This window comes from Rhinoderma darwinii, chromosome 13 (genome assembly GCF_050947455.1).
Source record: "Rhinoderma darwinii isolate aRhiDar2 chromosome 13, aRhiDar2.hap1, whole genome shotgun sequence".
Classification (NCBI taxonomy): Eukaryota; Metazoa; Chordata; class Amphibia; order Anura; family Rhinodermatidae; genus Rhinoderma; species Rhinoderma darwinii.
In genome coordinates this window covers 27,886,586-27,911,600 of record NC_134699.1, presented here as the reverse complement: position 1 = coordinate 27,911,600, position 25,015 = coordinate 27,886,586, and the positions used below count along the sequence as shown (strand labels likewise).

General features: G+C 43.8%; 1 protein-coding gene across 4 annotated transcripts in view; it reads left to right on the top strand.

Annotated features, from left to right (window-relative positions):
• PLEKHH3 (pleckstrin homology, MyTH4 and FERM domain containing H3) overlaps positions 1 to 25,015 on the top strand; it is a 68,899-nt gene that overhangs the window by 22,508 nt on the left and 21,376 nt on the right. For all 4 annotated transcript variants that reach the window (XM_075846618.1, XM_075846619.1, XM_075846617.1 and 1 more), the window contains 2 exons: positions 17,927 to 17,982; positions 24,620 to 24,708. In XM_075846618.1, the coding sequence (XP_075702733.1) occupies positions 17,927 to 17,982; positions 24,620 to 24,708 (145 nt within the window). The remainder of the gene's footprint in view (positions 1 to 17,926; positions 17,983 to 24,619; positions 24,709 to 25,015) is intronic.

Below are 25,015 nucleotides of genomic sequence, written 5' to 3'. Positions count from 1 at the left end.
AAAAAATATTGATGTAGAAATGGTGTGACCCTCGCCAATAGTATCTTCAGAGAAGTCAAGAAATCCCAAAAATTGTCTGTGCTGTCGGCCACTACTTCATTTGACATATATTAAACTCTCCGAACATCCAGAAACCTTTACTTACATATATGTGAATGGCATCGGCTACTCTTATAAAATGCAGTTCTGGAATCTGTGTATTCTAGGTTTATGGCCCTGTAATTTAACAGAACGTTTATATCAGAAGTAATGTGCAGCTGGTAGAGGATGATCAAAGATGTAATTCAACAATATCCAGAGAACTGCAACCTGTCTTACCGGAGAAACCTCCTCTAGTGGCGCCAAAAATCTTTAGTCACGGCATAGCATGTCCATGTCTTCACTTGGAATAAAGAATTTATGATCTTGCTGTCCAATTTTACATGTTGAAAAACATGTTTGTGTTCTGCTGGTATGTCCTGTGACTTGATATAGTAATTTTTTTCCTCCGTTCTTTAGGCCCACAAGTCAGCTATGTACATTACAACAATTACAGTGGCATGGGAAATTTTAGGGCCCATTCACGCGTTGCCGTTGCGTTGAGTTTTGCATTTAAAAACGTATCAAATTGTGGTAAAAACACATGAGGTTTTCGGATGTTTTTTTCGATGCCGTTTTAATTGCATCGCAACGTGTGAACAGACCCTCAGTGGCTCTCCACCTTTTTAATGAATTTATTTTTTTCCTTTTTTTTTTTTTTTTTTTCTTTTTAATCTGATTTGAGAACACAGGACAGTCCTCCTAAAATGGAATTTGTCACCTGAGAAACCCCATGAATGAATAGCGAGTATAAGATATTATTTATGTTGTCAGATACAGCAGGTGATTTTGAACTCCAGCGCCTTCTGCATGTAAATTACCGAGCCTACCATCCTAACCTGCTGAGCGGCACCACATCATCGCAGCGGCGACTCCTTTTGACATACAATTGCCATGGCTACGACCTTGTGGTGCCTCTTACTGAACTGTAGATGCTCTTTGTAAAGTGATGATCAACAGCGATTACTTGCGTTTTTGGTGGTTTTAAAAATCTATAGTAAAATATGAGGGAGGCCAAATAGAGAGTTTGTGGTGTTTTTTAGTTTTTTTTTTTTTTTTAGGTCTGTGGCTTTTTAAAAAAAAAAAAATGCAGCATGCCCTAGCTATGGTGGTGTTTTTTCTTTTCTTTTATGACGTTTTGTTTTCCATAGGCTTCTCCTGAGGACTTAAAAGGGGTTATCTAGGATTAAAAAAAAACATGGCTGTTTTATTCCAAAAACAAAGCTACACCAGTGCCATTTATTTACCATTTACCTTTAATAGATCTGACCTACAATACCAAACTCAAGCAATGGATAAGTGTAGCTGCTTTCGAAAGAAGATGTTTTTCTAATCCTGAACATCCCCTTTAAGAAACGCCTGTAAAAAATGACACGGCCGACTTCCCTCCCCCCCCCCCCCCCCAACATCATCTGCCATTGGGGGGTGGGGAGTCCTGACACCCTTATGTACATAAGATAGTTGGCGAACTCTCATCTGATGTGTATGGGGACATTTCGATGGGAAAACTGCCGGTTTCCTATTTTACAACACACTAGCCCAGGGGTGTTACGATAGCTAGCTATGCATAGTGCAAATATTGGGCTTATCATTACGGGTGATATTGCGCCATTAATTTCTGCCTTCTGAAATTTATTGGCGCTAGTCCTGCAAGTTAAATAACAGTGGTGTGGAAACCATATTGCATACAGAGCAGCAAGTCTTCTCAGGTCACCACTGCGAGACGGAAGTCATTTACTCCGATGTACAAGTAAATAACCCACAGCCACATGTAAGACTGGATGTCATCAGTTACCTCAGTTTACCTCCATCTAACCTCCTGGACCAGGAAATGGAATCCTTAAATATTCACCATCCTATCAAGTCTTGGCAGAAACATTAAGCAGTTGTGATATAGGGAATTATTTAAATGGACCTACCAATGAACAGTGCGTTCTTAGAATTGGAACCATCATCTGATCCTCTTGCTTTAATTCCCAACTTACCAATTGAAACTTCTCATATGTCAGTTCACACATTGCGTAAATATGGCGTATACCTTTATTATAATACCTGTATTATGCTGGGGAAAATCCACAGCATAATGCAGTAGCAGCAAAGTGGATGAGATAAAACAAATCTCGTTCACACTCCGTAAATACTGAGCGGAAAAAACGCTCAGAAATGGACCTGCGGTGCAGAATTTTATTCCGCATCATGTCAATTGTATTTGCATAAACGCTGCTTATTTGTTGCAGGTGTTCCCCATTGAATTCAATGGGGTGGTAAAATCCACAACAAATAGCAGCAGGGGCATAGCTAAAGGCTCACGGCCCTGGTGCAAGAATTCAGCTTGGGACCCCTACCCCTCCCCAATACCACCAGACCCGTGCCTATGCCCAACCGCCTTGCCTATCCCCATGGATGCCTCCACAGTATAATGCCCCGATAGCTGCCTCCACGGTATAATGCCCCCATAGCTTTCCCCACACAGTATAATGCCCCCATAGTATAATGCTCCCCATAGCTGCCCCCACACAGTATTATGCTCCCCATAGCTGCCCCATACAATATAATTCTCCCCATAGCTGCCCCCTCACAGTATAATGCCCCCCACAATATAAAGCCCCCATAGCTGCCCCATAGTACAATTCTCCCCATAGTGCAATGCTCCCCATATCTGCCCCCATAAAGTATAATGCCCCCATACAGTATAAGGTCCCCTTAGCTGCCCCATACAGTAAAATGCTCCCATAGTTGCCACCATATCAGCCCCCCTCCCATACCCAGTATAATGCCCCATATGTCCCTAATAAAAATAATAATAACAATTCCTTACCTATCCCCGTTCCCATGACGGGTGGAGGATCCTTCTCCTCTAGTCTGTGCTATGAGTGACTCGGCGCAGACAGGCGCAATGACATCACAACATCGCACCTGCCTGCGCCGGGCAGCTGAGAGTGAATGCTGGCAGTTTTCCGCAGTGGACATTCCGGCGAAAAACTACCACAGTTTGGTGCGGTTTTTCGCCAGAAATTCCCTGAGGCTACTGGGGCAGATACCAGCTACCATGGCCCGGTACCAAATGATCCGCGGTCCGGTATTGGTCCGTGGCCCGCTGGTTAGGGATCACTGCTAAAAATGACATTTGATGGTTTTGGGGCTATGGTACAGATTTTGCATTGGGGCCCAGTAGCTTCAAGCTTCAGAAGGTTCACCCTATAGACCTAGCATGTCTCGGTTGATGCAAGTTGACAGGTGTACATTTTAAAATTGTCACTGAAGACACCGCTGTAAAACACTACTGTAATCCAGTATTGTCACTATGAGCAGGGCCGCCATCAGGGGGGTATTACTGGTACTCCCGTCAGGGGCCCGGCCACATGGATGAAGAAAAGGGGCCCGCCGGGCTAACGTCGCCCCCCCCTCGGACTGTTGTCCCCCCCCCCCCTCGCAACGCCTGCGGCACCCCCCTAGCGACCCCCCCCTAGCGACACCCCCCCTAGCGACACTCCCCTAGCAACACTCGCGGCAGCCCCTGCATACCTGTTGTAGCTTCAGCGGAAGGAGAAGATGCAGCATGTGCTGAAGCTGTGTGTGGAGATCCCGCCCCCCAGCTCCTCTACACTGCCGAACGGACCTGCAGGCTGGTGAGTATGTTCCCCTATCCTTCCTGCTTCCCATCCCCCTGACCCCATTTGTAGATTGTATAAAGTTGGCTAAAAAGTTTGTTGGTATTTTTTCGTTTTCCTAGCGTTTTTTTGCCGCGATTTTCGTAATCGCGGCAAAAATGGCGCAGTTTTGCCGCGGTTATATAAAAATCGCAGCAAAACCGCGTGATTTGTGCCGCAATTACGAAAATTGCATAAAAAAAAGATACAAAACATGAAAAGTGCTGTTAGGCTATATTCTCACAGTGCGGTCAAGTCCACGTTTTTTGCCGCGATTTTGCAAAAATGGTGGCAAAAAAATGGGATTTCACCGCACTGTGTAACTAGACTAAGGCCTTATTCAGACGGCCGCGTTCGGTCCGTGACATACGGAGCGTGTATCGGCTGTATCTCACAGGCTGAGCACAGTTCATGGAGCCGGACTCCTAGCATCATAGTTATCAGTGTTGCTGGGAGTCCCTGCCTCTCCGCGGGAATACTGTCCCATACGGTAATGATGCTTTCAGTACGGGACCGGGGACAGTATTCCCACGGGAGGGGAGGGACTATGATCATAGATAACTGTGATGCTAGAAACCCGGCTCCCTGAACTGTGGTCGGTCCGGGAAATATGGCGGTTACACGCTCCGTATTTCACAAACCGAACATGGACGTCTGAATAAGGCCACTTACTTGCCTCCTGTTTTTGGTGCGGATTGCGCACTGAAAATTCACTACAAATTACAATATAAGGCCTTATTCATACGAAAGTGTTATACGTCCGTGATACTTATTACGTCACACGGACTTATGTTAGTGAATGGGGCCATTCAGACTGTCAGTGAATTTCACGCAGCGTATGTGTGCTGCGTAAAACTCACGACATGTCCTATACTTGCCCGTGTTTCGCGTAGCACGCACGCATTGAAGTCATTGGGTGCGTGCAAATCGCGCACGGCACACGGAAGCACTTCCAGGTAACACGCGTGATTTGCGCTACAGTAGGTAAAGAAGTGAAGGGAAACATAAAAGCCCCCCCTTCTTTACTGCTTCGTAACATAAAAACAGAGTGTCATAATGATGCCGGCTGCGCGAAAAGCACGCAGCCACGCACCATATGCTGAAGACACACGGACCTTTTGCTCGGCAAAATGCAGCGTTTTTTGCGCGTGCAAAACGGACACGTTCGTGTGAATAAAGCCTAAGGCGATATTCAGACCAACGTGTGTGAAATCGGACGTGAAGAACGGCCGTTTTTTGTGGCCGATTTGCAGCCGTGCAGGACCCGTTTTCACACATCCCTCATAGACTTGAGTCTATTGAGGGATCCGTGAAAACGCACAAAAATAGTACATGTCCTATTTTTTTACAGGCCCTTCACACGGTCTGTTAGAACAACGAACATGTGAATAACCCCAAAGAAATACCTGCAGCCGTGTGACGGCCATTAAAAAAAACGTCCTTCACACGGACGATTAACACATTAGTCTGAATAAGCCCTAACTCGTGTGAATGCGGTTTGTCAGAACGTCACGCACGTGCAGCATTTCACCCCACAAATAATTTTTTTTCAGCTTCCCAGTACATTATGCGGTACAATAAATGGTGCCATGAAAAACGACAACTTGTACCGCAAAAAACAAGCCCTCAAGTAAAAAAAATTATAGCTTTTGGAAAGTGGAGAGGAAAAAAAAAAAGTTAGAATCCAAAAAATGGCTGAGGAGGGAAGGGGTTAAATAAGTTGCATGCCTATTAGCCCTTATTCACACAACAGGGTTTCCCGGCCGGGTGACGGCCGTTCATAAATCGTCTGCATTAGGAATAATAGACCCCTAAAGGGCTATTCACACGACCAATTTTTTTGACGGCCTGGGAAAACCGGCCGTCAAAAAATGGGACATGCCCTATTTTCGGCCGTTTACCCGGCCGCCCGGCTCCCATAGAAGTCTATGGGGCCGGGTAATACACGGCCATCATCGGAATGTGTCCCGAGTGATGGCCGTGTCTACCGTCGCTCGCTCTCTCCTCCTCACAGCGCAGAGTGCATGTTAGGAGGAGGAGTGTATCTCATTCAGAAGAAGCGCTGTATGCTGGAGGTAACACTGTGGGGGTACTGCTGTAGCGACATCCCTCTCTGCTATGTGCAGGGGTACTGTGTGGCAGGGCTGGGTTGTACAGCAGGTGGAAGGAGGCGCTGCGCTGGCTCCCTTCCCAAATCGCCCTGGCCCGGCGAATCAGCCTCCTTTCTGCCCTGGCGCTTCTTCAGGCATCGCTACAGCTATAGCAGCCATAGCGGCTGCTAGCGGCGACACCTACCATGGCCGATGGTGCCGCTAGCAGCTGCTGCGGCTGCTACTGCTGTAGCTTCGTCCCTGCTCTACTATGTGCTAGCCCCACTTTAGCTCCCTGAAGGAGCGGAATCCCTGTGTGTTAGGGGATTCCGCTCCTGGACAGAGCGCTTGATGTCTCTGTCCATATCTGGGCAGTGACATCAGGGGAAACTCCTGAAGCGGAATCCCCGAATACTCTGTGACCGGGGATTCCACACCAGGAGAAGCCAGTAACGTTCAGTGTCCATAAATGGGCACAGACGACAGTGGAATCACCGTCCACATGGGGATTCCCCTTCAGGAGTTGCTCCTGATGTCACTGTCCAGATATGCCCGGCCCGCAACGGATGCAAAACTAATGCAAACCGGCCGGGAAAAACGGCCGATTTCATCGGCCGACAATCGGGCTCGGGCGGGACCCTGTCGTGTAAATAAGGCCTTAGGGTATGTTCACACAATTAGCAAAATCAGTCTGAAAATACAGAGATATTCAAGGGAAAACAGCTCCTGATTTTCAGAAGTTTTTTTAAGCAAACTCGTGTTTTTCGCTGTGTTTTTTTACGGCCGTTTTTGGAGCTGTTTTTCTATAGAGTCAATGAAAAATGGCTCCAGAAATGTCTGAAGAAGTGACCTGCACTTCTTTTTCGCGGCCGTTTTTTTACGCGGCCGTTGTAAAAAGAACGGCCCATCGGAACACAACGCCATTTTTTTTCTCATTAAAATCAATGGGCAGATGTTTGGAGGCGTTCTGCTTCTGATATTTCAGACGTTTACGGCCAGAAAAATGGCCGAAAATAATCTGTGTGAACATACCCTAATGTTGCAGAATTGTAACGTATTTCATCCTTTACAATGTAAAGGGTTAATTTGCTGTAAATCCCCAGCAAATTCTGTAACGCACACATTGAGGAATTTGGTGCACAAAATCCGCAACAAAACTGCAGGTATATCTGCAGGTAAAATCTGCACGTAATGAGTTTTTTTTATACGTTTTTAGGTGCAGTTTTTACATTTTGATGCGGAAATAGGTGCAGGTTTTATGCTGCAAATTTTTTTATTATTTTTTAAACTAGTCATAAACAATTCGCAAGCGGAAAACGCAAGATAAAGTGACATGTAGGATATTTTCAAATACGCACCGCAGGTACATTTTTGTGCAGAAAATGCGACATGTAGATGAGATTTCTTGATCTCATTTACTTTGCTGGTCCTGTATTACACTGCGGATTTGCCGCAAGAAAATACCCGCGACAAATTTGCACGTAATAAGTATAGAGTGCATTTGGCCTAACAGAGTTTTTTTTAAACTCCCCCTAAGGCCCCGTTCACACATGTTGGATTTGATACGGATTCCGATGACATGTCGATGATTCTGCATCCCATGCATGTGAGGTTTCCGCAACCCAGTTCACATGCAGCGAAAAATTTTCCACGTGTATTTTTGTCCGCACCATGAAAATAAATCCACCACAGCAATAAGTAGCGTGCGACTTATATTACATGGAAAACCCGAGGATGAGCAACTTTGAATGACAATGGGACTTAGGCCTTGTTCACACAGCTTTTTGCAGGCAGAAAAATCTGCCTTGAAATTCCTTCAGGTTTTCTCTGCCTCCCATTGATGTCAATGGGAGGTCAGGGACGGAAATACCTGAAGAAAGGGCATGTCGCTTCTATCTCGCGGGAAAAAAACGCCTTCGCCTCCCGTTGAAATCAATAGGAGGCGATTTCGGACGTTTTTTGCCGCGGTTTCCGCTGAAAAAGATGTGGCAAAAAAACTCCGTGTGAATAGGGCCTTATTCTCATGCGGATCTGCTACACGCTTGTAGCATCTGCGCCAGGAATCAAAGGGAAAGCCTCCGATTTTTGCAAAACACATTGAAATTTAATGGCAACGTAAGAGCGGAGCAATAGTGCTCCTTACGTCCTCACAAGCGCTGCCCCCTCCCTTAAGGCCCCTTCACATCGTGTTGTTGCCCTAAGTTTATCGTGTAGTCAGGAAATCTCCTACCTTACAGTATAAACAACGTAGACGATAATTCACAGGGCTCCATTATGTCCTTTTAGGCTATGTTCACACAGAGTATTTTGGGGGAGGAATATCTGCCTCAAAATTCCGTTTGGAACTTTGAGGCAGATATTCCTCTCCCTGCACGCCGATTTTCGCGGCAATTATCGCGCCGTTTTTCGCCGTTGAGCGCCGCGGGCAGAAAACAGCGAGATATACGCTTTCTCCTGCCTCCCATTGAAGTCAATGGGAGGTCGGAGGCGGAAGCGCCCGAAGATAGAGCATGTCGCTTCTTTTTCCCGCGAGGCAGTTTTACTGCTCGCGGGAAAAAGACGCCGACGCCTCCCATTGAAATCAATGGGAGGCGTTCTCGGGCCGTTTCTGCCGAGTTTTGCGACGCGGTTTCCGCGTCAAAAAACTCGGCAAAATACCCCGTGTGAACATAGCCTTAGCCTCCGTCGGGCTGGTGGACGTCGGTTTACCTTCTTTTTGAAGGATGAAATGTAAACTTTGTTATTGCAGAGTCCCCAGGCAGAGCATCACAAGTGATCTACCCGTGGACTTTGTCCCTGGGAAAGCTCCTGACATCACTGTCCATATATGTAAAGTGACATCAGGGGATTCTCCAGGGCCGGAATCCCTGGCCAGAGTGTTGCCGACGCTTCGGCCGTGTATTCAGGCTTTGTGCAGCTTCGGACGTCACTTTATGTATATGGACATCAGGAGCAGCGCCATAGTCCCAGGGCAGAGCGCTAGTAGAAGGCTCCAGCCCTGTTCATGGACAGTGACTTCAGTAGTTTCCCCTGGGCCATTCCCCAGGCGACGTATCCCACTATATGCCATACAGTCGGATACGTTTTAGCTAAATAGATCAAAATCCGGAGCATGAACCGGTCACTGCCGGCTCCATGGTTTCCTTCACTGTAATTGACATCAGCACCAAAATCATTTAATGCGTATAACGTACAAACGTGAGCGCCACACTTTCCGTTGCCCACCCCCGGTAATGGAGGGGGGGGGGGCCAGACATCATGGCTGTATGGGGCCCAGAAATTCCTGATGGCGGCCCTGACTATGAGCCACCGGGTTAGCATGAGGAACTTCATTATATGACACTTCTGGGCAGCGGAACAGGTTATAGATTAGATTAGCAATATACAGATTATGTGAATCAATATTTACAACCTAAACATCCAAATCATTGTAGAAGATCACTATTTGAAATTCTACTCAGAACTATTTGTTGCATATTAAGTGTGTGTAAGGCTTAGAAACATTCATACACAATTGAGTATTACAGCTTTAAAACCATTTGTGCTCCTCTTTTGATGACCCGCTGCCAGGTCCCCATTAAATATAGAATTGGGTCCTTCATTTGGCCACCTGCCGGAGCGTTGGATTGCGGTGACAACACCTGGTGTGGGACAGATGGGACATGGAGTTAAATATAGACAGTGTCACCTTCATTTCTCCTGGGCAGACGCGGGCAAGATGGAAACTTGATCTTTTTTATTCAGTGAAGAAATGAATGTAACTGCTGAACAGTGTGTATAGATTACACAGTAGACTCTCTATACTTTCCCTATAGAACCCTATAGACTGGGGTGGCAGTGCAAATTGTCATTCAATAGATCAAGCCATTTCTTAACACTCATCTGGTGTACACCTCTGAAAACTTTTTTTTTTTAAATAAAAATGTCTATCAATGTGTTTGGTGTAACTTTCTAATTACTTTTTATTAAAAAAAATATTTTTACTTTTTGAGATACAGCTGCTTTGTATCCTCTATACCACATGTGTAAAAAAACAAGGCCCGTGGGCCGAATCCGGCGCACAACCTAATTTTATGTGGCCAGCTACATGTAAAAACCTGAATCAGGTTTTTGTATGCAGCGCCACAACAGCAGGACTTTTTTCTGCTGCCCGTAGCAGAAAAAAGCACCGTCCGGGATTTAGTTCCCCAGGAACATTGCGCTGCGCATGCGCCAAAAAGGACATACGCAGTGCAAAGGGAAGAGTAGGCGGCCACGGGCATATATTCAATCTGAAAATATGCAGGCCACGGTCAAGTGAGTAAGGTCAGTGCAGGGAGTGGACCACTCCAGTCACCTGACCTCACGTCAGTGACGTGAGGTCAGGTGACTTACTTGGGTCAGATGACTGGATTGGTTCATTCCCGGGCAGGCACCGACCTCACTCAGACCGCCGCTGCGTGACCTCCTAAATGTGAGTCACATCAGGCAGAGCGGAGAGCCCTGTATATGTGTGGGACTACATACGAGGGGCGGACTGTATGACACTCTCTACAAGGGGGGCTATGTGGCACTATACAGGGGGGGCTGTGTGGCACTATCTACAAGGCGGGGATGTGTGGTGCTATCTACAAGGGGCTGTGTGTGTGTGTGTGTGTGTGTGTGGTGCTATCTACAGGGGGCTGCGTGTGTTGGGCCATCTAAAGGGGGCTGAGCGTGTTGGGCCATCTACAGGGGGCTGCGTGTGTTGGGCCATCTACAGGGGCCTCAACTGGGGCATTATTACTGTGAGGGGGTATAGGTGTGGAGGGTACTGGAAAAGCGAGAAACCAACATGTCTGTGTGTCAAATTCTTACAATTACAATCGGCCCTTTGAAGGCAACCATAAGGATGATGTAGCCCTCGGTGAAAATAAGTTTGACACCCCTGCTGTATGCAGAGCAGCTGAATCGTGCGCTGAGACCTGAATCAGTCAGGATCGAGCTGTTACCAATCACATGTAAGTTATGAACTTAGATGTGATTGGTAACCGTTCGATCCACGCTTGACCTGCTAACATGACGGATACAGGTTTCAGTACAAGATACAGCTGCTCTGTATACAGAATACAAAGCTGCTGTATCTCAAAGTAAAAATAATTTTTAATAAAAAGTAATTAGAAAGTTGCTCCAAACACACTGATAGACATTTTTATTAAAAAAACAAACAAAAAAGTTTTCAAAGGTGTACACAGCTTTACACATTACAATTTTCTTTATACACCACCGATGAGTGATCGCGAACTCCCAAAAATGTTTCTACTTGTAACACACTTGGAATAATTATACTAGGAATACAATTCGTCACAATTCAATAATCTTACAGAAACAACTTTTTTTTATTTTTATGGATTCATTGTTCATAATTATACTTATGTGATAGTTTCTTGTGCATTTACTAGAGCAATTATTGCTATAAACACCCAGAATTGTTACAATAATGGCTAAATATAAATGGGCCTTAAAGAGGTTATCTCATGAAGACAAACCCTCTATAAGTAGGAGCCGACACGGCAAGCTGAACGCCTCAGGCCCAGTTTATCTAACCCCCGGAGATCAGCTTTTATCTATGGGGGAAGCTGTGTCTGGCTATACATTACCCCTGTAGAGGTTGAATTAATGGCCGACCGTGTAAGGCACGGGCTCACCAAAATGGGTCTTCACTCATAAAGGGGGGTCCCCAAGAGAGTCCCCCCCCCTCTGGACACCCCACAGTCACCGCAAAATGTCTTGTGAACAATGTAAAATAAAATGGTGCAATGGAAATCCCCCTCTCCTAGGGCCTTGCTCACCCAATGCAAATGTGTTGCAATTTTTTATACTTGTTGTCCTTTGGTTAGGATCTGTTAGGCTTCGTTCACATCTGCGCTAGGGCTCCATTCCGTCTGAGCTTTCTGTTGGAACGGAGCCCTGACAGACACAAACGGAAACCATAGGTTTCCGTTTCCATCACCATTGATTTCAATGGTGACTAATCCGGTGCCAATGGTTTCCGTTAGTCTCCATTGTGCAAGGGTTTCGTCGTTTTGACGGAATCAATACTGAAGTTGACGACGTCAAATGGCTTAAAAAAATAAAAAATGCACTCAAAATCTTTACCAAATTTTGCATTTTGTGAATACGCAGCATGAGAGAAAGTGTTTGGCCAAAAGCTTATTTTCCCTCCGACCTCCCCATTAACCAGCGCTGTTGAGGGGTGATGTTAATGCATCAAAAACCTTTTCTCATTTTTGTTCTGAAAAAGTAATAAAATATAAAAATGTGAGCGTGATTGTGCACCATGAATATGCATGGACATAGTGGGTCTTGATAAGTGCAGATGAAGGACGATGCATTTTGCAGACTTCCCCCTCACCCATCGCCTTCTTGAGTTGTGTGTCTGTGTTTACTTGTGTTCAGACTGTGATAAGCCACCTGGTTTGGAAGAAGTTACATGGTCCAGCGCTCTCCCTTTATGACCGTTCTCAAGTATATTGATACACTGTTAACTAATTCACAGCCAAACCAATAGGCATAAAGTTAACTAGCATTGCTATGAATTCGGGTGCCGAGAATGAAATTGAAGGGCGCACCCTCTTTCTTTTACCCTCCAAGCAAAAGGCAATCTCTGGTTTACCAGTGCGTTGTGAACTTAATACTTTTTGTGTACTCCTAAGGAGCTATTGAGGAATCTCTTTATTGGTTGATGATTAAGGGCTCTTGCACACGACTGTTGTTCAGTGTCTTAGCCATTTTTTTTCTGTGGATAGCATACTGAACCATTCATTTCTATGGTCACATGATGCACGTATCCATTTTATTTATTTTTTGCGGCGGATCTGTGTGTTCATATCACAAACTATAGAACAGGTCCTATTATCCTTATTTGCAGTCCGTCTCACCCATTCTAGTGTATGTATCTGCAAAAAAAAAAAAAATTGACAACACACGGAAGCAACTACGATCTGTGTTTTGCGGTCCGCAAAATGACAACGGTCGTGTGCATGAGCCCTTCGGCTGGGGCTAGACCTAGACTTTTGTTTTGTAGTGAGCGCTAAATCGCTGTCCAAAATGCATTCGGCTAGGGCTATTTACCTCACTACCAAAATTCGCTGTGATAAATGGCGGTCCATAGAAATGCATTCAGCAGCTTGAAAATCTCTTCAAAATCTCTAATGACCAGTGTATAGCTTTGAAATCCCAGCGTGTAGCAGTGAAAAAAAAAAAATCACTAGCAATACACTTGACTGAAGCGATTTTGATGAGATTTTCATGCTACTCAATGCATTTATATTAACAGCGATTTATAGTTTACTATAGAAAAAAAAAAACCCTGAAGAATTCCCCCAGCGGCGCTGGCCGGTATGGACACCCACTTTACATACTTGACTGACAGCTGGAAGATGTAGGGTAAATGATTGTTTTCTCTACAGAGTACATTAAGCAATGCAGAATGTTCACTGAAATCAATGGCCATTCATTGATTTCAGTGGACGCCTTTTAGTCCCCTCTATCAGATGAACGTTCTGTACCTATCTACAGAAGACTAGCAAATAGGACATTTTCTGACACCATTAAATGATAAACCCAACTGATAATACTGGACACACTGGATTTTTTGGGATATCTAGTAATGGCCCTGCAGATGTGTCCAAACTACAACTTCAAACGCACCCAATAGGCTTTGCAGCTCTCTAGTACAGAGGTTCTGATTTGTTGTAGTCTTATGTATTTTATGGTAATGTTTCAATGACAATAGTGTGGTTTACCTAGGAGTAACGTGGGCTCTTTTCATAAGGATAGGAGACTGGTGGAGGCAGCCAAGAATCTGGCAATAAGACCTTGTACATTCTAGGACTTTCAGTGAAACATAATTCTGTATGGAACAGTGTAATTCCTCCTTTTGTAGCGCCTATCTAAAAATGTACCCTTAATAGTCTGCAGTGTTTTGTATAACAGCACCTTGAAACTAGAGAGCCACACACTCTCTCTATATTACATGGTAAGGAGATTCTAGGTGGCGCCATACATGACACATCTGGGTTATAATTATGTCAAAGATAGACGGTGGGAGATGTCTCCTACAGTTTACTATTCTATAATATATATATATATATATATATATATATATATATATATATATATATATATATATATATATAAATAACTTATTAAAATTGTATAATTATCCCCATTCTCTTCTGTTGGGGTCACTGCAATAAACTGCAAGCTTAGCATTCCAACAGTTTCAAAGTGCAACTACAGATACCGTGACCTTCGTTTAAAAATTCCCCTAATTATATTTTCACTCACATCAGTCGGCTGTGGAGCTTACAATTCTTTTATATAAGGTACACAAAGCTGGACCTACACATTAGATGAAAGTTGTACAAACTCGCCTGTTTTAGTAGCATCAGCCAATCATTGTTGGACATGGGTTTCTTGGGCTCGCCAGAGGAAATGACTGAGGACCTGCCCTCCATCTATACAGAACCTGTGACGTCCACTTTTATTTGCATTGTAATCTTTTTTTGTTGAATTGCACACAGGACATGACATCAATTAGGTCTAATAGGTTATTTATTAATCAACCCATAAGAAATAGACCCTCGTAGCAAGTTAGTGATTAGACCGAAAGTCCGCTTCAAATGGGGTTGTCTTCTGTTGGACCTTTTGGCATTCATGAGTGTCAGAACCTGGGCCCATCGGAGGATCGTTTGGTGTTTTAGTCCAACAGTGTGACTAACAATCTAATTTGTATGGGGGCAGGCCGGTTGTGCAGGTTTATAGGGGTTGAGGGAGACGGCTCTCTTAGCTGAAAGCCATCTAATATGTGTCACCAGCTGTGCAGGCTAGGCCCAATATCTATGATCAGTCTGTCTCTGCATCCACACATGTACGCGGCACCCCAATTGTTTCATCATACATACCAAATGTTTAAATGATATTCTGCATTCGCTATTGAAGTGTTACATTTTGTTCACAGGTCGGGGTCAGTTTACAGTTTTTGGCACGATATCCACAAAATCGCAGCAAAGCATGTGAACACAGCCGTAGTATACAAAATGTCTCCACAGAGACACTCATTACTAGATTACTGTATAACCATCAGCAAGTAATCTATTAAGTATCTACTTACATATTTTATTAGGTGTAATGGTAATTGCTAGTCACTTAATATATCGCCTTTTAATTATAGTCGGTACTTGCAAATTGCATATATTACAGCTTCAATATAAAAGCCTTTTGTGTATAGGTTCAGACAGCACCAGATACGTGGAAGTATGGGGTTTTGCACGGATAGGGGCCCAACCCGAAGAGGAGTATAAAAGAGTATCCGGCACACCAATTTTGAAACAAAAGGTATTTTTTATTTTGTTTTTAATGCCAGTGGCAGAGTGCAACGTTTCGGTCTAAGCAACCTTCATCAGGCACTGAGCTGTGCTGGAAAACTGCAGAGACGAGCGCTTGTGGTGCTGATAGCGGCCGGCCGCTGTATCGGCACCACAAGCGCTCGTCTATGCAGTTTTCCAGCACGGCTCAGGGCCTGATGAAGGTCGCTTAGACCGAAATGTCGCACTCTGCCGCTGGCATTAAAAACGAAATAAAAAAATACCTTTTTGTTTCAAAATTGGTGTGCCGGATACTCTTTTATACTCCATATAAAAGCCAGTAGTCGGCAGTACTCTTAAGAGTGTTGCTTTATATGTATTTAATATACAGTATATACTGCATGAACCTCAGTGACATCACTGGTACATAGATGCAGGGTATTGTTATTTACTTGATCCATCCATAGATGGAAGAATTGGGTATTCAATATCTCTGGATCAAATGGATAAAGTGCCAAGTAAATAAGATTTTGTACACACTTGAACATCTACTGAAAATCCAATACCAGTATGTGCTACATGGTGAATTATCTCTTATAACTTTGAAGGGTTTACGTTGTTGAGAAAGGGCCCCATAGCAAAATACAGATAACGCTCAAAAATCTGGATTATCTATATCTGCCATGAGCCCTATTGATAAAACTACAATCATATGTCATTCTGTGAGTAATGGTTTCCAAACAGCTGGAAATCCACTAGTTACAGACCACTGCTTTAGCTCACGGCAAGCGCCTAGTCACATGTAAAAATTATAGGCAGATCCCTTTTTTCATCTAAAACTAGAGGTGGCCGAACACTTAAGATGCTACTCCTGCCAACTCCTTCTGTGCTTGCATGTTTATTTCAGTCAGGAGAGGGGAAAAAGTTTCTGCAAAATTCACCATGCCCATAAAATGTTTACGTTGTCTGCCGATCCCGCCAAAATCTGAGCGTTTGACCGACATTTATCTAATGTGTATGGCCACCTCTAGTGCTCATTCAATGCATCATATCATATTTGATGCTTTTACTATGGCATTTTGGGTCTAAAACGCATAAGCAAGTGCTGTCCTGACTATTTCGTTTTTATGCTTTGCCCACAAATCTTGAACTTTTACTGCCATGGGTTTGGATGCTGGAACTTCTTTGCTATATCTTATCCCAATGCTGCTCTTATCCCAATGCTGAATTAGCATGGAATTACTTGATAGTCCAGCACTAGATTTATACTTCATCCTGGTTGTCGTGGTCCGCAGGTCAGCATACTTCTGTGGCTGGGACCAGTTGTAGTTAGGCATTTTTCCCGGGCATGCCCTAGCCCTATATCTAAATCCTCAGGCCACACCAGAATGGCCATTTAGCGCCCTTGTTTCACAGAATATGGACCACATGAACCCTAAAAGGCTGCCCTGCCCCCAAGCCTCACCACTTAAATATTGGCAGCATCAGAGACACTCAGCACAGAGGTATAGCTAGGCACATGCCCTGTGCCACACCCCTGACACAGCAAAACGCTTGGGCAATTTAGTTTGCTTATAATAGTCTGACTTTTTTGATAGTCTGGCACTGGCCTCAAGTGTGGAAGATTGATGTGGTGTGAATGATTCAAAACTGTGTACAGCATTACGGAATATGTTAGTGCTATAAAAGCAACAGGGAAGAAATTGAAGAATACATTGTTTTTGTGTTTTTGTTTTTTTTTTGTTTGTTTTTTTATTGCCTTTTATATATTTTGACCTACAAAATACTGGAACAAAGATCTACATGTGCTTATAGAAAGAAGTCACTGGAGACCTAAAAAAGCCTTTGAACATCCTTCACCAGTGGTTTTTTATTTGGGCATACTGTACATACAGACGACCATAGACCTTTGTTAGCACAAGCATCAAATGAAGGTTCAAACCGCACAATCAACTGTATGTAGACAAAACAAACTGTATTTAAACTGCAAACCCCCCCCCCCCCCCATATAATCCAAAAATTGTCAGTGGATGTAGGTCTTGGAGATTTCCTCTTCTGTCGCGTTGTTGAAGTGGTGGCCTTGCTTGGAAACCCCCTTTTTGTTTTAGAAGGGACCCCCAATAACTAACTGATAGCAGAGGTCTTACCAGCTGTTATCTGTGGGTCAAGCTGCTGGCGTGTCCTCATTTCCCCTGCAAAATAATTATTACATGGCACTCATTGAAATCCACACACAGCGGCACCAGGTCCTCCACAGTGACATCCACTCCTTTTAGCAGCTCTCAACTTTGGCTGATAGGGGTGGTCCCAAACATAATACACCCGCTCTGTTAAGAGTGCCTTAAAGGGGTTGTCCAGAAAATGCAGCGAATCCAGATTCACTTGAATTGTAGTGAGCTGCAATACCAGACTCTGTCAATGTACAGGAGTGGCGCTGTTTTTAGGTAAAATGTCTCCAATTCCGGACAATCCTTTTAACATATTTAGATCAACAAAATGTATTTAGAAAATATTGTCCACATGTTGACAGCTGATGAGTTTTTGTATTTGACTTGTCACTGACTGAGACAAACCCTGAAGCATGAATACAGGTCAAGAAGAACAGGTTCTTTACTTTGTTTTCCATGTGTATGACATCAGAAGGTTTATTTCAGGAATCTGACCACGTCACGGTCATGTCAGGTTGTGAACATTTCTGATATTTATGACTGTTTTCATCCTTATGTAACAAGCTCTGCCACAAATTGACTCCTCTTAATTGTATTCCATCTTTTCTTAGGGGTCCCCAGATGTCGGCGTTACCCAGCCTGTCCGTGCATCCAATGGCGTCGAAAGGTAGGATCACAGACAGAAGAATGAATGAAATGTTGGGCAATATGCAGTCCTTATTTCAGCTGTAAATAACGTTATACAATCATTGCGTGCCTCGCGTAATATAAAACACAAGACTGGAATTATGTAATAGGAAACGCTTGGCGTCCAATAAATGTCTGTGGTTCTGTGATATTGAAATATTTAGTCACGTTGAGGGATTGTAGACATTTAAAACAGAAGAAAATATTCATGAAAGCATTAAATGTTTAGAATGGATTCTTTGGACCGTAAACGCACAAGCTCGCCACGTGACAAGTGTTGATAATATATCGGTATAGGGCATGATGGGAATTGATAACTGCACAACATGGCAATGGTATTGTGCATTCTCTGGACGCCATCTTCACGTCCTCTACAAAACGTCATCTTGGTATCACACCGTGTACAAGACGCATTTAGTTACCACAATACTACAAGTTATGTAACTTCACTTCCATCCAGTCCAAGAGGTTTCTGTCAACCTGCTTCAATAATGCCTCTACATAGATGGTCATCCATAAGATTTTCTCAGCAGATCCTATGATTTCAATGATCAGCACAATCCAACAGTCCCCCGACCTCTCTTGTTAGCAGAAAGATGGATCGAACGGGTTTTATTTTAATCTGTCCAATCCGTTGTTTCCTCTGGAGACAAGCGGCACTGAATGTGTCTGTCAGCTGATTATCTCCATCTTTCTATTAAATTAAACATGTACATATGGCCAGTCCAGGCATGCATGTTTACGTGAGGAGTCCGGGACAGAACTGTTGAGCTCACCGCTATTGAATTTGTTTTAGGAAGGATATATATTCACACAGTGCAGTTTTGATGCAGTTTTTGAAGCCACAACCAGGGTTTCCTGCATACTTCCCCTCTTTTTATGATCCACTCCTTGTTGTGTCTTAAAAACTGCACCGTGTTAATAAACCCTAAAGATACACAGCAAGTCTATACATATATGTCACAAATCTTTGCTTTTATCAGCTTTTTTTTTTTTTCTGCCTTTTTGTTTTAGGCCTTGTTCACATCTGCGTTGGAGCCTCCATCGCAGATCCAGCCGAGATAACCGGAAACAATAGCACGGAATGCTGCGCTATTGTTTCCGGTGAAACTGACAGAACCTATTAAAGTCAATGGATTCTGTTGGCCGCTGGTGGTGTCCGTGATGGAACGGAACCGTCTCTTCCGGTTTTCCCCTCCTCTGACGGGGCAGAACAAGAAGAAGCCCTGATGCAGATGTGAACTTCTCTTGGGGGCAGTGTTTAAATAAAGAAACATTGCAGAATACAGATACTGTACACAGAGGGGTTGTTATTTTGACTTTATTATTTCTATGGCTTATTTTCTACGGTATTTACATTGTTACATTGTGGTCACATGGGTTTAGTTTTACACTCCAAACTCTGAGGGTTTTTGACTTCCATTGGCCCTAGTGTGGGCACGGTAGGGAGATTAGACTGATGTGAGGGATTACAGAATATGCAGCGCTATGGAATATGTTGGTGCTATAAATATGCTCATGACACGGTCTCGTTTCCTCGAGAAAACTTCTTTTTGTAGTGGCCATTGGTTTTGTCATGAGGCAATAACCGTGGGAGGACTTTTTGCTGTTTGTATTAAGACTTCACCTCTGGATTTACTGTTCTTGTGTGCACGATAAAGAGTCCCCTGATACATTACAGATCCAGCCCAGCTGGGCTCAGCACTGTCCCAGTATGTGAATGGAAGATACACATCCATCTGGAGAGAATGACAGCAAGGTTAATACTGAGCGCAGGCCCTGCCAGGTTCCCCTCCCCCGCATGCCTCTTCCTCTGTTCTCTTCTTGTAAGCCGTAGCTTTCGATTTCTTTTCTTCTGTATTTTTCCCTAATTCTATTACTTACAAGAAAATGCATTGAATCATTCAGCAGTAATATTTCTGTATATTGATGCTCCTTGAAGTTAACGGTGTCCTCATGCATTGTTACTTTTTCTTTTCCTGACTTTTTCTCTGTAGCCCTCCCTCCCTCATACTTTTTCGGACCATTTCCCAAATTCCTTGGCCGCAGGATTTACGTAAACAAGTTTATTTTTAGGCCCGAGGTCTCGCTCTGATTAGACTGGCTCGATACTTTCCCACCAGCTCAGCAGCAAAGGAGTCTGGGAATCTGGAAGGATTACATACGGCTTCATTTCTTATTAAAAGTTTGTTCTCTTGGCATGCAGCAGGAAATGGCGATATCCTTTAGTAGACAGCTTGTCTCGGCCAAACAGTACGATTACCTGGGAAGCTTAAAATGATTTCATTTCAGAACGGTTTTACAAGATGTCTGTGCTGAGGTGTGAATAGCGCAAAATTTCCAACTTGATAGGTTAAAGAATATTCATGGAATCTCCACCAAAACTTAGTATCTGTGATAGTTTTTAAAGGATCGTAGATTTATCAGGTGTTCTTGGCATATGATTATTATTTATTTCCCATTGCTTATATTACCCAACATATTCCACAGAGCTGTACAGAGATTGTCACCACCATTCACATCAGTCCCTGTTTCAGCCACCAGCATTTTTCACCTATCCACTGGATAGTGATAAATGCTAGATCAGTCTGAGACCGACCTCTCGGACCCCCCACTGATCGCCAAAATGAGTTAACCCAGCTGCAAGGTAGCGGCTAGAGGGCGTTTGACCGGAGTGGAGGCCAGGCATGCATGTTGCCGTTCAATTCAGAGTCTATGGGGCTGACTGAAACAGTGGAGTACAGCGCTTGGCTGTTTCCGTCTGCCCCATAGACTTTGAATGGAGCAGAAATGCAGAAACCCTGCCGCCACTCCATTCAAACTCATCCTAGCAGTGGTCTTGCAGCTGGAGGGAACCAAGGCACCCTGTTTTGGCGATCGGTGGGGGTCCGAGTAGTCCAACCCTCAACGATCTAGCGTTTTTTTAACTTATCCAGTGTATAGGTGAAAAATGCTGGACTATTCCTTTAAACGGTCTATCTATCTAGTCAACAAAATATACGAAAAAGATGCATGTGTGGGGGATGCCTGGTTATCTACTCACTTCTACTGGGTTATGCTTCTCCTTATGCCACCTTAACACTAGAGCTAGACACCTACATGTGCCAACGCTTTAAAACCTTGCATGCCGATATGGCCCATATGTTGTACATGTCCATAAAAAGTACATGTCCATAAAAAGTCAGTCTTTCCACCAATATGGCAGCAACGCCTCATGTGGTATAGCAGTGATGCCGCCATTATCCCAATGTAGCTCCTGTCTAACACTGAAGCTGTGACCTCCTGTTCATTTACCTCATTTACAGTCATACAATTAACCTGTTCATTGCTTCTGACAAGATCACCACACTTCTCATAATTGACAGTCCTGTGAGGCTTACATTTATCCCATTGGCTAATAAGTGAGCCTATTTTTATAAAAACTGCCTAACTACAACCAATCACAGCTGAGCTCTGATTACTTGCTGTGGGCAACCAAGACGGCTTTGATAAGTGTGGCTTAATGTGTTGGTCTAGTAACCTAACCCTTAAAGAGGATGTCCAGGGTTATATGAAAGGGGCTCCCCCCCCCCCCCCCCCAGAAACAGAACCACTCTTGTCCATAGGCTATGTTTGGTATTACAGCTCATCCCCAGAGCTGCAATACCAGACGTAGACCTTGGACACGAATGGCACTATTTCTAAAAAGAAGGCAGACACTTGCAAATCCTCCTGAGACTGACTGGTTGGTAGGGTCAGGCTACTTGAAACCCCATTAGGAAGACTGTGAATTGCACTGTGCTGAGAACAGAGATGGGGTGAAGTGTGCGGACAGCAGTCAAACCATGTCATTCACCATCTCAGGCTGCCAATGTAATCAGATTGTTATAAATCTAGGCATTAAACCCCTTTAAATAATACAGATGGAGGGACATTGTGCTACAACAACTCACATTATTTTTTAAATGAAACCCATGTACAACATACTACCTCTGCTACCGACATATAGTAGAATCTGTCTACCTAACTCGTCCGTATGTCTTGTATCATTCCGCTCTCATCATAGTTCTCCTTTTCTCCTTCACTCTTCTATTAATGTTCTCTCACATCTATATCAGTGTCTCATCTTGCACTCCCGCTCCTCTATTTTTACTTTTTTTTTTTTTTCTGACTCCGCACCATCATTACACACATCATTCTCTCTTTCCCTGTGATTAAGCCTCCCCCTCCTCATCCTCGTCTTCACACATTCAGCCTGCATTACCGCCCCATCTCCTGTGCCCTTGATCTGACTGTCTGGGTGAAGGCATTGGCCCAGGGCCATAGCTTATGTGGTTTCCCTCCCTTCCTTCAGGTGGTTAAATTAAACCCAGTGCACTGGCGCGTCCCAGCATTCCTTCCTGCAGGGATTGCAACATCTCGGGAGCTGCTGGGCAAAGATTTCCCATGGCACTTTTAGAGGCATAATCATGTGGTATGAGTTTAGGCCTCCGGCATGAGACTTTATCAACTATCCTGGTATTCCTCCAAGGACCAGGACTTCTGATTTGTTCATTATTTTGACTGAATCACAGTGATTGTTAAGCAAATCCGCCTTCTGTGAAGCACGTTAGGTGGAGAAAAGGCCATATTTGTTTTATATCCTATATAATGGCTGTGTATTACGTTAATCCCTATGGAAAGGGACAGCCAAATAAATGTTGAGAATGTTCATTGTTGGTACCAGGTGTTAACCAGCGACCAAAACAATGTCTTTATCTTTAGCTTAAATATCCACATATGAGTTCCCGCTGCTTCTCATTGGTAAGCAATGGCCTGTGCCGACAGGCAAGGACCCTCTGGAAAGAGGACGGAGAGCCACATATGGCACGTTAAACCTCTGGTGCCACCTCCTCATCACAGAAAAAATAAATGTACTGAACACTGCATCTGATTATAGTGTTTTTTTTCTGTCTCTATCGTTGCACTTTTTTTTTCACTTTGAGTGTCGCTCAATGATCTTGCCTATGTATAGTTCCTCATTTTGTGGGTCAGTTTCAGTATTTGAAGAAGTCTGTTTTTCTGTAATAAGAAACCTGGATGAGCGTTCCTCTTAATTCATAAAATAAATGAGCTTTTCAATAACATCCCGCTTCATTCTGCAGAATATCTATATGACCAGTCCTCCGCTGTACACGGCCACGTTGCCTAGATGAGGACCCATGAGACCCACATTGTGCCACATGTGATAATATAAAAGGGGTTGTTGAGGATTAGAAAAACATGGCTGTTATTTTTTCAAAAACAGCGCCACACCTCTACACTGGTTGTGTGTGGCGTTACAGCTCAGCCCTATTCTCTTAAAGGGAGTCGACCTGCAATACCAGACACAACCCATGGACCGATGTGACACTGTTTCTGGAGGAAAGCGGCCATGGATCTCTAAGCCCGGACAACCCCTTTAAATGTATCAGTTCACTAAAGAAGATCTTCACCTTTCTCCTAGACATAGGCTATATCAATACTGTCCAATACATGATACAATTAGGTACTGCTGGGAGCACTTGACTGGGTTTCATGCTTTCCGTCAAGACAATCATAACATTGTTTTAATATAAGACTGAGTCCATAAAAAAATAATCATGAGTAAATACTGATTCCTCCTTTTGACAAGTTGTTAAAAATCCTGTGGCCTGTTACTTGTATTACAGCTGCAGTACCAGGACCTCTGGCTGATTAAAGATCGCTTCAGTATAACGGTGGGATGTCCTGGTATTGCAGTCATAAGACACTGGGTGACCGCAATAATGGCTAAATTCTGGATGTCCAGCCACAGTGTAGTGATACATTTCCCACTATAGAATGACCATTTAAAGGGGTATTCCCATCTAAGACCTTTATGGCATATGAACGTGATCTGCCCAAAATGTCTAATAGATGGGATCTGCACCTTTTCCTGGAACAGGGGTCGATGGTTCAGTAACTCCCATAGGAATCAATAGAGGGAGCCGTGCACATGCGTGGCCATCTCGCCATTAATTATTTGCCTGGATGCGGTGGGCACTCACAAGGCGGGACTGGGAGCAGGTGACACCCATCCTTGGATGAGGTATGGTTCCGCAATGATCAAAGATTTATGGTATATCCCATGGATAAGCCATAAATGTCTCAAATGGGAATACCCCTTTAACTAGGGAGATTTTCAGTTCCTCTGTTTATTCCTCGTAGTAATGTATGAATGCATATAAGTTAACATTTCCTCTTGTGTACCCATACACAGTCTGACACGGTAGGCACTGATTGGACAGTGCAGTGTGGGTAGGGACACACCCAAAGGGGAATGATAACACCCAGTTTTCAATTTATTCATACATTTCCAGGAGGACTAATAAGAGGAACAGCACAGTGAAGAGTCCTTAGAAAAGATGTTTAGATTCTACAGAATTAATAAATCGATTATAGGAGATAATATATTATGTGGACTTAGAACTTGTGATAAAAGATCCTATCTTCTATTTATCATTTATTCTGGGCTATAAATCATGACTGGTGTGCTATAGGAGAAGAGCAGAGTAGGTGGCCTAGAAGCCTCTGCTATCATATTCTATATAACAAGTGTGGGTGGCTAAGAAAACCTGTCCTGTCTTTACTTATTTCAGGCCGTTACATGTCTCTGAGGAAAAACACAGCCTGATAACACCGAGCAGCAAGGTTATGTGCAAGGACGACCAGGATGTCATTGTGAAAGGTAAAGAGATACTCACTTGTAGCTTAAAAGTAATCCTTCCAATGCCAATTGTGTGTGTGTGTATTTTTTTTCGTCTTCTTTCTTGTCAAGTATCGCTTAAATAGGCAGAAATATCTCACATGTGAAGGTATTGTGGGAGTTCGAGACGTCTTGATAACCGTTAAGTAAAATGAAGCTGTGGGAGGATCGGCCTGTAGCCAAGATTAGTGATAGCAAAATTATAAAACTGATATTAAGCCTGTTACCGGAGGTTGCCAGACTTAGTCATTGCTTATTATAGAAATGGTTGCAGTTATATGTTCATTGT